The 14,480-nt window shown below is 38.3% G+C and overlaps 1 protein-coding gene across 1 annotated transcript; it reads left to right on the forward strand.

Moving 5' to 3' along the window:
- Window positions 1–1,884: 1,884 nt before the first annotated feature.
- Window positions 1,885–13,723, forward strand: LOC130912491 (kazrin-A-like). Its single transcript, XM_057830616.1, has 7 exons — window positions 1,885–4,883; window positions 5,485–5,603; window positions 6,526–6,757; window positions 6,847–6,948; window positions 9,428–9,594; window positions 9,690–9,828; window positions 11,030–13,723. The coding sequence occupies exons 1-7, from the start codon at window positions 4,632–4,634 to the stop codon at window positions 11,186–11,188; spliced, it is 1,170 nt and encodes a 389-aa protein (XP_057686599.1). The 5' UTR covers window positions 1,885–4,631; the 3' UTR covers window positions 11,189–13,723.
- The last annotated feature ends 757 nt before the right edge of the window (window positions 13,724–14,480 follow it).

Here is a 14,480-nt window from a genome sequence, read left to right on the forward strand (position 1 = left end):
GCAGTTATTAACAACACTGTCGATAAGTTTTCAAATTAGCCTTAACATAAAAATCAATTTTTGAGCTCCAAAGGTCGATAAATACTGGCCCTTGCTACCAGTTTGAAGACATTCGGTTCCTGGATGACTGAGGATTCAGTTGGTGTCCTCAAGAAGAAGTACTACTACTTGAGTGGCGCCGTGACAGTGCTTCAGCCTGTAAAAATGTTAGATGAAGGAGCGTAGTATGATAAAAAACAAACTGAACAGGATTACTTAAGATTTTTTTTTTGTTGCTTTTTTGTTTTTTTTCCCCGCATAATCGGCAAATTTAATCGGGGAAGCATAAATGCTTCACTGCTGGGTATCCTCGGATCACAACTGAGTTCCTTCCGTTCTCATGGTGACAATTTACCCCAAATTCACAATGCTTAAGTCATAATTTCAGTAAATATTTCTAAAACTCATGTAACCCTAAAAAATAACCAAAGAAGAATGGTAAATACTGTATAGTGCTGAGTATGGCTGCTTGGGCAACATTTTCACATATTACACCGTTTCTCAGACCACTTCCTTGCTGTCAATGTCACAAATTGTGGACCACTTTTAAGAGTGTACCGCCAGTCCACCAGCTTGCCACAATACAGTTGGTGTCTACTTCTGAATCCCCACAGAACAGTTGAGAAGCCTGATTTCATGCAGAGACAAATTGTCACACTTTTCATTGAATCCGTTTCCAATTTGTATGTTGGTAAACAATCGGAACTTGAACAAAATTATTATAAACAGCTTTCGGGAAAATAGACGTAAAGTTTAAGAGATTCTAAGTATCTGTCCATGACATTCCGGGACTCTGCTCACCACCTTGACTTTTCTTCCCTTGACAGACCATCAAAAAGGGAAAACAAATCAACTGAAACAAGTCTCTAAAAAATAGCTAATTTCCTTCGAGATTATTATCAGGCCGCTGCGTCTGTACAAGTCCTCTAGCTAATTTATTGCATTAATGAGGGCATGCACTTTAAAAAATATATATATACTAGTATATAGAGAACTACTGTGTGAACACTTTTTCTAGGGTGTGTCCAGATGATAGCAGGAGTGCACCAACTCCTGTTGGGTTGTTCAGTACCTCTGGAAAGTATTTACTATGCTTCACTTGTCCCCTAGTTGGGACAAGTAAGGATGTTTCAGAAATGTACCAAAGAAGCAATTTTTTTGCCTTAAAATTCTACACACGGCATAAGGATAACTTAAAAATATTTTAATTTAAAAAAAATCTAATTCATGAAAATTAAAACAAAAGCTGTATTTAAGTGTTAACAGCAATATTATCAATATGTACTTGGTTATACCCAGTGACGTGCGGTGAGGTTCATGGTTGGTGAGGCACTGACTCCTTTAGTGTCAGATTTCCAAATATATAAACCAAAAACGGTAGCTTATTCAATTGGCTACCGGTTATTTCATATCTCATCAGCATTCTTCACAAAACACGCACACACGGTACATATTATCGATACGTAAAAGTAAGAAAATAACATGCATTTGCCCCACACCCTGAATGTGTTGGTCGTCGCAATTCTATAATTCATGCAACATAAATGAGAGTAAAGAGTGGTGTACAAAGCCACAGAATTCATTTCTGACCTTTAGTGAAATATTCAGTTGTTTTTAAAACTTTTAATTCTGATACTTTAATCAATTTATTACAGATTGCTAAACAAAAAGTGTGAAAAGAAAAACAAAGAATATTTTATTTAAGGCCAAAATTTAGTTTTTAAATATTCTATTGTATTTTTCTTGGTCTAAGCTCTTTTTTTTTTTTTTTTTTTTTTTTTTAATAAGATTGAAATGAAAACTGCTTGTGCTCTTGCGCCTGTCCTTCACTACAAAAACCGGCATTACTTTGGAAGGGCATAGGTTTGGTATCAACATTCGTAGGGACGATATAACAGCATAACCTGCATGTAGGTACACTTTTTGCTGGGGACGGGACATTAATTAGACCAAACAGATTGGATGCAGGGGGCAAAGGGCCACATTTCTCATGTATATGAACCTAATTAATTAATAGGCAAAATGATCAATGCAAAATAAATCCTTATCTTCTGATAATAACTTTTACATGCATTGGTTCAGATGATACACTGTTCGATTCAAATCTTTGTTTTCAAAAAATACTAAAGAAACATTTTGAAAACTTCCTGAATAAATGTCTGGTTTTTATTAGCAAACAAACATAATGAAAATAATTCACTTAATAATGGTAGGGTCAATTCTATCCTTACAACATATGGAACTATTGAAAGATCTAAATTCTCTATATAACTGAACATTATATGCAAAAAAGGTAAGGTTGCTTAAAAGTTGGTGGGGACAATTTTAGCATCCTGAAAAGTTGGTAGTGTTATGTCCCTACCGTCCCTATGCAAACCTACACCCTTTTTGTAAAAGTCCTCCTTATTTTCCTTTACTTTAAAAAAAAAAAAAAAAAAAATCTCTCCGCCTCAATGGAGAGGATTGCTTCAATTAGATCGTTCTGTGTTCTATTTGACAAGCCAGAAAACACAGTGGATGTGTCCAAAAGTCTAGCTAACCTTTCATCTTTCTCAGCAAAACCATGTAATCGTTCTACATATATGCCACGTTTAGAAGAGCTTACACGCTCATCGTTACCACGAAATGTTAACTCCTGTTTAGCTAGGATGCAGGTTGCATTAATGAGGTCTTTCAAACTCTTTTCTTTACCTTAGCGTTGAGGACGCTACCGTTGAGCTTCCGCTGTTCGTCAAAGCCAAATCGATCCTTGAGCTTCCAAAAGTTTTTAAAGCAATCAGGCTTTGAATGTGAGTGGTCGAGCTCTCATGTTTGCTGAGGCTTCGTCGTAGTTTTTTAATGTCACAATATCTCGTGTTAGTCCAGACCTTGGCACAAGTTGAGAAGAAAAGGCAGGGAAAGCAGCAAAGGCGATTTTTCGAAGGACAGCCACATAGCCAGTCTTTTCGGGTGTACCAGTCCGTTTGAAAAGCGCGAGTTATCTTCTGTCCCGTAGTTTGAAGCAAACCTTCTAGCTCCGGTGTTGTGTTAACCGCGTCCACATTTAACAGAAAGTCCAGTTTCACGTACGCCCCCTTGCAGTGCGGCAGAGTACTATCTGCCGCAGCATGTGCCTTTTCACTGCGGTTTTATGTCCCATCAGCAAAACTAAATATGTCGCTAACAAACATTAAACTTTAAGGGATAAAGACATTAGCCAGAATGTGGAAAATCAGGTCAAATAAACGTATCTGGAAACATTATAACGGCGACATGCAGATGTACGGCAACCAGCACGCTCCAATTCCATGTATCAACCCAGTTTGTTATGGATTGCGCAATCAGAGGTGAGGCTTTACTCGTTGCTGCCGCACCTCTCGTTTCATTTCTTTATTTGAACAGGAAATAGGCAAATTCAGCGATTTTGACTATAAAAAATGTTTGAAATGAGTCATACATAAAGAGCAATGGACAAATATTCATATAAATTTGATGCTATAATTATTTTTTTGTCATGATGACAGGTGAGGCTCTGCCTCACCTGCCTCCCCTGACCGCACGTCACTGGTTTATACCAATATTTAAATTAATGTCAGGCTATGAGACTGAAACATTAGCCTTCTGTGTAAGGTGTTTCAAAAAAGAATATGAATATTCTTGTTTTAGTATAAATTCTTTTTCATGTCGGACTCCGACAATGACCAGGCCGCTACTTAAGACCCATCTGGAAAATGTCCACTTTATAGAAAAGGATATGTTACATATACCAGTTCACAAAGCAATTTCACATTAGTTACTGAAGCGTTCATTGGTGCTTTGGATAATAGCTTCTCCTCGCTTGGTGAATGTCCATGTAGTGTACAATGATGGATGGATCTTCGCCTATGCAAGGTAATTAATATTGATTAGTTTTACCCCTTATGGTGAAAATATACAGTTGTTAAATAAACAAACCAAGTATTTCCCGAATGATATTTTGAGAAGTATTGTGTAATTTACCCTAACTATGGTTTAAAACAGATGACACCGACAGGAAAATGTGCACAGTGAATTAAAAACGCCCAAAAAAATCTTGGTCATTGGGCGCAAATAGTTCATGTTGATACACATAGAGCTGTCGTTTTGAACTGTTGGACAATTATTAGCTCCACATTGCTACCTACTGGTAAAACTTGGAACGTCACATTGCAAAAGATTCTCTGTGCATTTTAAACGTTTAAAAAGCTAGACAAAAGAAATATTTAGACACAGCGTGTATAATAGTGAGTTGAAATCATTACTATTAATATTGCTTATTTTTTTCAGATGCGCATTATATATATTATTCAATATTTTTTCAATTGGGAACGCATTCTTTGTATTAACATTTTACATTATTTTGTATTAAAATTTGTTTTTAATGTATTTAGTTATTCACTAATTAAATACAATATATTGTTTTACTCAACTTATATATTTAGCATGATTTTGTTAGTCCATAGTCCATACCATTTAAAAAAAAAAAAAAAACATAAATCCTATGTCCACTCTCTTAAGAAGTGTGATGCTATTGCTCACTAGGACAACAATGGCACCTCTGCCCTCACTCACACAATGCCAACCACAACACCCACATGTCCTCCCCGTTTCCCTTCCCCTCATTCACCACCCACTCAGACTCGGACAGCCTCGCCAGCCCAACACGCCTGAGCCTCAGTTTACCGGATGGCCCTGAGGATCAGCTGGACCGCCTGCAGCAGGTGGAGCTGGCCAGGAGCATGCCCATGTCACAGTGGAGGGCGGGCACTGTGCAGGCCTGGCTTGAGGTCGTCATGGCGATGCCCATGTACATACGCGCCTGCTCAGAGAATGTCAAGAGTGGCAAGGTAAGAAGTGAGTCGATCGAGTGATCTGCTGTGAACAGCAAAATTCTATGGGTAAATGAAGAATTTCTTAAAATGTTTGTTATGGTTTAAAAATCCTACAAGATAGCAGTAAAGCACTTTGTCTAACTAAAGCACCTCAACACACTTCAACATATAGTATTTTTTGACACCAATATGCTGCCAAAGCCATGCTGTAATTGCTTTGGCCTAAGAATTAAATTTTAAAAGTTTTTCAATGAATAACAAGAAGATAGATTCCAAAACCGAATCTGTAACGTCATACATGCTGAGGTGTGAATAAAATATTAGTGTCACTGTAGTCCGAAACCACCGATTTTGAGCTTGCTGACGCTGCACCTTCGGTGCTCCACAAAGTGTAACCTTGGCTTCTGAATAGTAATTTACAATGACTTACATGGGACATTTTTTTTGCCCATCTCTTATCTTTTGATCAATTTAAAACAGTGATATGATTGTGATTTATGAATCGAACATACCAGCATTCACATAATCCCTGCTTTTACAATGTATAAATTGTGCAATTTTGGAGATGATGTACGTATGCACTGAGCTGGTTTTTCTTGATGTGTTTGTATTGTAGGTATTATTGGCGCTAACGGATGAAGACCTTGAGCTTGGTTTGGGGGTGAGCAGTTTGATGCATCGTCGTAAACTACGTCTTGCCATTGAAGACTACCGCGAGGCTGAAGATGGAAGGGGGTGAGGAAAGCGTGACAAAATCGCAATGAGTCAAAGCAGTGGAGGAACAAATCTGATCAGGGCCTGGGTGCAATGAGTACGACTGGGGCCCGCTGAGCTGAGCTGGGGGTGGGTGAGCTTAATTGGGGGGGGGGGGGGGGGGGGGGGGGCAAGACCCACTGTGGAGAATTTGATGTCAGTTGTGATATGATATATATATCCGTGCATTATAGAACATGATTTTTAGCCCCTCCCTGCGCCCACGTGGGCCCCCCTGAGGCCTGGGCCTGGGTACAGCTGTTCCCTCAGCTCCCCTCAACCCCCACCCCTGAGTCAAAACCTATCCCATCTGATTCTAGGCAAAAGGTAGACTCCATCCTGAAGTGGCCACCAGTCAGACACGGAAATAGACAACCATTGATAACCCGAACTCATGATCCATACAATAAAGTCAGGCAACTACCACACCTCAATGTCAATAACAGATTTCGCAAGAATATTTTAAATAGATGCCTAGTTTAGCAATAAATGCATGATATCAACAATTCCTGGTCTGATCATATAATGTAAGCACCTGGCTGTCCCATCACAGGGCAAAAATATGCTTGCAATGTAATCTAATAAATCTCCAAATACTATAAATTGTGTCAGATTATTTTAACATTTGTCTGGTCATTCCCCTTTAGGTCCTGTAAATTTATTTTCATGATTTGTTTCTAAATACTTGAAATATGTTTGAAGATGAGTGTTAAAGTGCAAAGACTAACAACAATTTGAAATCAAATGCGCCTATTTCTATTCAAAAATTATATTAATGCTCAATGTCCATTCACATACAATACACTTATTGATGTATTAATTTATTAATTAACTTATTAGTTTTAAAAATGGCCCAATTATTTGTCCACAGCTGTTTTTAAAACATATCACAAACCCTGCACAGGTTGTCTAAGGCTGCAGACATGGACCACCACTGGGTCGCTAAGGCTTGGCTCAGTGACGTGGGCTTGCCTCAGTACTCGCAGGCATTTCACACCCACTTGGTGGACGGACGCGTGCTGCACTCCTTGACACGGCGTGACCTCGAACGCCACCTCAACATCTCCAAAAAATTCCACCTGGTCAGCTTGCTACTGGGCATTGAGCTGTTGCACTCGCTCAATTTTGACAAAGACGTGAGTTCCAACACACGCAGCACAACCTGACACCTACAATTTGTGAATATCTCACTTGAGTGAAAAGTGCTGTTTGAATTGCTTGGTAGGCATTGCAAGCCCGCCGGATACAGTGTGAGCACCAAAACATAGATCCTTTGGTGTGGACCTCACACCGTGTCATCAAATGGCTTAAAGACATTGACCTAAAGGTAAGAAAACAAAGAGTAAATTAATGCTTAAGAAAACATAATGTTTGTAATTTTAAGTATGACATTGAGTACTGTAGAAGAAAAAAATTCTGTTTTTACAGGTTCTTTTATTTTCTTAATGAACAGGAGATGAGGACACACAATTCAGTAACAAAAAGAAAGCAATAACCACCTGAGATAAATACAGTACATTTATTAAGGAAAGAATAATTAAAAGCTGACAGGCCAGGACAAATGTCCCCGAGAGCCCCACGCAGGTGCCCTCGACAAGATCTGCCCCAAACTCTCAACGCGTATGTTTTTTGTTTGTTTGTTTTAATTTCCAGTGCAAAAAGGCAGGCCCCCATGTTAACCTGATTTTTTTTCTATACAGCTGTTATCTGTTCATGACCTTGCTTTAAAGTGCATACGACAGGAGAAAAAAAAGTCTCAAATAGCATTTTTAGCAACAATTTAGCAAAGCGCAGATGACGAGAAATTAGTCTTTTAATCCGCCATTTAGCCACGCCTACCATTATAGGGTCCTAGGGTCCCCAACAGGAGGATGACATCGGCAGGGTAATGGTTTCATCTGATTTAGAATTCAACCAATTGAGGGGGAATTATTCAGAAGGAGGAAAATGCGACAAAGACAGCCAAAAAATGTCATTGTTTCAGTCTCTCTACTCCAATATTTTTACAGGATATTCTTTTTATCAAGGTATTTTCCCCCAATTGCTAAATAAATTGTAAGGTCATGACAAATAACAGTCTTGTGCTAAATGGAATATGGAATATGAATATAAAAATGCATTTATTTTGTACGACATGGCAAAATTACTCCATAATGGTCAAAACTGCCGACTTCACCTTTACTGTTGCACCTCCCAAACGATATTTTATGCCACCGTAGTTAGTCATGCTTTTGTCATTTCCCTGCCCCATCTTTGGAGAATGTAAACAAACCAAGAGGCGTGACAGCTAGCCGACATGCTAACCCAAACCGAGTGACGTCTCAAAGTCTTATTTTCGCGTTTCAAAGCGAAAAATCACACAAAACTAGCCCGGATCATATCACATGGCGGCGGGGTTGTCGATTGCCTTTGGCGATCGGCAATCCGCCCGGCGGCAAGCAAGTTACAGCTCGTTCCCCTGCTACGGACAGGAGAGCTGGCTGGGGAAGCAGCTGGAGAGTACCGCCGGACAAACCGGCCGACTTCGGAGCTGCCACATGGTCAATGTGAATATGGCGTAAAATAATGCTTTACTACACGACAAAGACATAAACAGAAACCAGGCATGCAGTTGTTGTGCTGCTAAAATGGCAGGATGTGTCTGAGGAGAACTTTTCTACATGTTCGTCCATGATCAAACGTATGTAAATAGTCCTTTATTTAAAGAAAGTTTGTAGTGTTTACTTTGTAATCGTGGCCATTTTTAACACAAAGTTGCAATTTCTGATGGGGTTGAAAATTTGACACAACACTGGGCACACGAAGAGGGCAATAAGCCAAGTATAGCGCTGTCCCGGCAGGGGGTATGCGACAATCTGCAAGTCATCGGCCGAGTAGCATTTTTGGTGGACAATCAGCCACAAAATGCAAGCCACCTTCGTATTAAAACGTGTGCCATGATCCCAGTATTTGACATAATACAAAATACTATGTTTACTCACTTCCTCGTGAGTCCACTGGTCCCACAGTAGTAAGGCTTGTTTTGGCCAATATCCACAGTGAACGGGAACCTTTTGAAACCCAAGAAGGCTCACACACCTCTCCCTGGTGCGGCAACAATTTTCTGCAGCCGTTTGCCTGGCGTGATGTGAAAAATAAACGAATTAATCCGTAAAATCAGCCGAATCCGCAGTCCATCTGCATGCTTTAAAGCAATGCTGTGTTGTGAAATGCTGACCCGGGTGACGTCACATTCGCATTCGTCCTAAACCCGAGACTGAAGCTGAAAGTCACTAATTTTCATGGCGCGGGATTCAAAAATTGAATATCTAAAACAATCGCTTCCACACACATCCAAGCGGTCCATTTCATTCAGGAGCATAAAACACAACGTGAAATATGAAATAAACATGCTTTTTGGTGTCGTACGCACTTTAAAGACGCTGAGAGCTGCAGTCTTTATGTTATCCAGTCAGAAAAACAAAATGATATAGAAATCAATGTAGCTAGTACAATGAAAAAACATGAGGGAACAAATTCCCTACAGTACTCATACTAAAAACAAATAAAGAGTGGCAAATGTTACACTATAATATTAATAAAAATAGTAATAATTAGTTTTTGTGTACCTTGCAAATTTGTAGAAAACTACTTCTATGTGCAAACATATACATATTTTGTTTTCCGACCATAGATTCAGTATCCCACATTGTACTGGCGTGTGAAAATAAACCAATCAGAGGCTGGTCAAAGAGAAACCAGTTATGTAAATCACAGTAAGCTAAAGTCTGCATTCAAGTACTGAAGCCTTCTGTTCATCTGTGCAGGAATTTGCGGAGGGTGTCGCTAGCAGCGGAGTCCATGGAGCTGTTATGGTGCTCGAACCCAGTTTTTCCAGTGACACCTTGGCTACCATAATGGGAATTCCCAGCAGCAAGCACATGGTTCGTAGACACCTTGAAGAAGAGCTGACAAATCTGATTGGCCTGGCCAGGTAAACACATGGATCCACCTGCTCTAATGACTTTTATATGAAAGTTGTTGAGGATAGTTAAGCAAGAGATGTTAAATACAACCTTAATTATGTAGGGCAGATGCCAAGCAAGAGTTTGAACGCTGTGTTCTGGGAACACCACCAACTCCCCGTCGCCAAAACTCCCCAACCAGGTCGCCTTCTGCCAGTCGACGCATGGATGATGAGGGCTCACTGAGAAGGAGGGCAGTCAAGGTGGGGAATACCGTCGACCTAATCTTGTCATTAACACCAGACACATGGCCTCCAATAATGTATGGATATTTGTGTTTGCGTTGTCGTTTGTCAAGTGATTTACAAAATATATTTTATACTTGGGGAAGTCACCGTTCTTTGAGTCACAAGATGACAGTCAGTGGTACAGTTACACAGCCATGATGCTAAATATCATAATAATAAATGATAATAATAATAAAACACGTATAAGAATAAAACACTATGCATAATAGTTTTTGGGGTTATGTTGTTTTTTTCATCGTTAAAAAAATGGCAAAACGTAAAGTTAACCTCTGTATCCATCAGTTTCTTTTTATACAATAAATCAGTAACTTCTTGTTCATCTGAAGTTCTAAATGGATTCAGATTTCTCACTAAGTAAATATGCAAGTGAATTAAAGTTGAGATTAGGCCTGTAGCTATCGATTATTTTAGTAGTCAATTAATCGATGAACTAGTTAGTTCGAATAATCAAGTAATCGAATAAGGGACAAAAAAACAATAAAATACCTGACCTGAGCCTCCAACAGTATAAAAGTAAATAAATAAGGATATATGTACAACAAAAGAACACTTGGCTAACTTACATAGCAAAAGTTCGCTAGTTTAAATGCTATAAAATGCCAACGTTGTTTTACAAATGCTCTTAACAAATACTAGTAGTTCAAACATATATTTCCACAAAAAACGTCTAAATATACCTTTAAATTAAATTACGAATGCATTAAAAAAAAATCATTAGCGCAAACAAAAACTTAGCTTATGTTGGTCTTAACAGGGAGCAGCTGGATTCAGCCATGTGAAATGAAGCAGACTAGAGGGCAGTGTATCCACCCAAATCAATAAAACTAAATGCAAACACTTCCAAAACAAACCATTACAACGCCACTTTAATTAAACGAATACTCGAGGCAGCAAAATTTAATTTGAATATTCGTTTTGTTATCGAATACTCGAGTTAATTGATTGATCGTTGCAGCACTAGTTGAGATCATGATTTCAGTTTGTAGTCTTTAGCAGACGTGGATATTCTATATTTATTAATTTTAATTTTGCCAATGTTAAATAAGTGCCTTGTCTTAAGTTTGCATTAAATTATTAGATTATTTATTTACAATGTAATGCTTTTTTATTATATTTGTTACTTATTTTTGTAAAAAACACGCTTTTTTCGTTGCAGCCACCAACGGGGTTCAGCCCAAAGGCGCGCAATGGGCGGGACTTGATCTACCACAACAGCTATGGCTCGCTACCTCGCGAGACCAGGGAGCAAACGCCTCCCAGGACACAAGGGAGCCCCGTCCGAGCCTATGCCAACATCGGGGTCACCAATGTGTGAGGTTATCAGAGTGTAACATGACACGGCGCTGCTGAGCCTGTTATTGAATATGTGACATTACTGAACAGAGGCAAAAAAGGGAAAACTGAAGCCTGTTATTTTGTATTTGCTATTTGTCTAGACTACTGAGATTTGTACAATATTTTTTTATTGAACAGGGTACTTTATTAAAAAAAAAAAAAGTCTTGTCATTGTAAAATGTTTATCATTTGGCCTGCTTTACAGCTCTGCCTTGTCAATGTAGCAAATCTCAATTAGCAAATATGTTTTTGAGTATCATGTACGTTAACTGTGATCTTTCAATATACAAACAACTACCCTCGGGTCACACACAGTTGTTGACAAATGTTTCCGTGAGAATTCAAAATGAATACCAGCTGTTTTTGACAGGTCCGTGTATTTCTCTTCGTTATCGAGGAGACGATAGCTGTTACATGAGCTGTGCCATTGGAAGCAGGAAGTGGAGGCAAGACGCAGGTGGTAAACGTGATGCCAAATCTAAATGATGGCCCTTCCTAAATGGACGGTCACAGAGGGACATTGTAATAAAAATGACGATAGATGATTTGATGATAGATGATAACAGACTTGGCATCTGCAGCTTCATATGTATATATTACCTTCTCTTTTTTTTGTGTGATTGGATGAAGTTATTGTTTCATCAAATAAAATAGGTTCCTTCTATCCCTTTTATAAAATGCTGTCTTATCTATGGATTAATTTACAGTAATTTCATTGTACATGTGTAAACCCTTTCGTAACCTTGTTTTAATACTGTACAACTTGAAGAGTAACCAGAAAACTACTAGAAAATACAATGATGACAATGGAACAGGAAAATAAACTGACATTTGGAAGTGGTATGTCTTCATCCTATAGTTGACGGTAATAATACAAATCAAGACGATTGCAATGTGTATCGCAATTTCAGCTGTGTTAACACAGACCAGCTACTATGTCATTGCATTCTGGTGCATTAGAGCTGGGATTTTCTTTTTTTTTTCTTCCCTGTGCCTTACAAATAGAGCTCAAAGAAGCAGGGCACACAACACAGGAAATGCTGCTGGGCATTGAGAAATAATTAGATGATTGACAATGTCAGCGCATAAATTGCATTTGTTTTCAAATAAATGAGTGGGAACATTACTTCTCAGGTGTTAATTTGCATAATCTTATGGTTGATTGGCAGTGTTGCATCCTTGCAACCCCTCTCATGCTACATCGGGAGACCGCAAAATCCTGGGTGAACTTCAACCACTTAAACAGGAAAGAGGCAAGAATGACCAAGACGAAAGGGGCCAGGTGACCTTCTAGATCCACCGTCACGCAATATCAAATTTTGTGGTAAGTACTGTGCATAGAGGTAGTCCCCAGGTTACTAAACAGTTCTGTTCTTACGCTGGCGACGTAACCCGAATTTCCATGTAAATTTGAATTAACCCTTTAATTACCCCTAAATACTCACTGAATCTGAAAATAAACATCCCAAAACATGTTTTATACATCATATTAATGAAATAAAAAAAAAAGATACTGTACTTGAATTGCCTTGTATTGAATTGTGCTATATAAATAAATTTGCCTATATAAATATAATTTGCCTTACCATCAACGCTGGTAAATGGTGAAAAAGGTACACTGACTATGCCGGGTTGTTCACAATTGGAGACACAAGAGTTCTTGTTCCACTGATGTTTACTGTCGTTTTACTTTTAAACCATTTGTAAAACTGAAACACACATATGTTCAAAATGGCCCGCATTTCAACAATAAAACACCTGACACAAAACAGTTGGTGTTCAAATGTTGATATAGTCAGATCAATATATACATTTAGTCGATTAAATTTGCCTAATTTGACTAATAAAAAGTCTGCTAGTTTAAATGCTACAAATTGCAACTTATTTGCAAATCATACAAAATTTGTGTCAAAACCAGAGAGGTGGAGGCTTATTTTTCAAATATTTTGACACCAAAATGTCCAACAACTCAGGACGTAAATATTGGCCAGCCACAGACATGTCATTTGCAATACAGTAGATAGTGGATGTACATGATGATGAGAAATGTTTGACCTAAAAATTGTTTGGAAACGGTAACATATCTCTGGTGTCTGACACCATATCCTGGGGAATTCAATTTACACATGAGGTTTTGCAGTATTCTGATGAGTCACTCACAAATTGAATCCGATTTGCAGGTTAATTCAATTCAGCCTTTGCAGGTTGCAACAACAATAACCAGTAATCTTGGGGCTTTCACGCGGTTGCGCAACCTAAAAAGAGATATTTGACATTTGATTGACTAGCAGGGTAACAACTTGTCTGGAACGCTTCCACAGAGAATTGTTATTGTCGTATTTAAATAATGATTGCGCACACATATTTTGCTGTAAGCATCATTGATTGAATTGTGATATACAATGCAATACGTTTAAATACTAATATAACAAAAATAATTATGTCATTTGTAGTTATTTAGGTGTCTCTATTTGCTTTTGAGGGTGAACGTAAACATCTCAAACCTCTGGGATTTTCCACTATTCACAAACAAATTTAGCAAAAAAAAAAAAAAAAAAAAAAAAAAAAGCAACTAGCGAATGAATATTTTAGTATATTAAACAAATATAAAATAACTATAAATATACAGTATGTATTAATCTCAATCTCTCAATAAACATGTACATACTTCTTGTTTTACTTTAAATTTTAAAAAATATAAGAATAGGTATTATAGTCTTTCTGCATGATTTAATGATTTGCTTCAAGAAAGAGTGCAATCAAGGCTTTCCCCTGTGCTTTCCTGTCTGTCACAGCATGTGACCTCAAACAGAGAAGGAACACAACAGTGTTAAGAGGAAGAAAAGCCCCAACCAGAACAATGTAATCTGGTGGCCTGAGTAGGGACTGCTTTTGTCATTATTGTCAAAACTTTCCTTTCCTCACATCTTGGAGAGTAATAGATCTGAAAAATGGGGCCAGTTTGTTTGCGCAAGCCTCTGACATATAAACAAATAGGGTTTGCGAAAATAAATCTGACAGCAGGTTCGGTACTTGTGGTTGGTTGATGGCAAAACTGAAAACATCCATAGCTTCCTCCATCGAGGAGGTTGTGTTTTCATTTCCATTGTACCTTCATGTCACCACATCTTGCTCACACTTAGAGTGTACACACTTTTGGTATGTAAATTCTGCCAGACTCTGCTTACATTAAACTGTTTGTGTAAGCATAAATGTTTGCACTAGCACAAATGTTTAAACACTGAACTTGCGTGAGCTTTGCTGTTAAGGCA

This window comes from Corythoichthys intestinalis, chromosome 2 (genome assembly GCF_030265065.1).
Source record: "Corythoichthys intestinalis isolate RoL2023-P3 chromosome 2, ASM3026506v1, whole genome shotgun sequence".
Taxonomy (NCBI): domain Eukaryota; kingdom Metazoa; phylum Chordata; class Actinopteri; order Syngnathiformes; family Syngnathidae; genus Corythoichthys; species Corythoichthys intestinalis.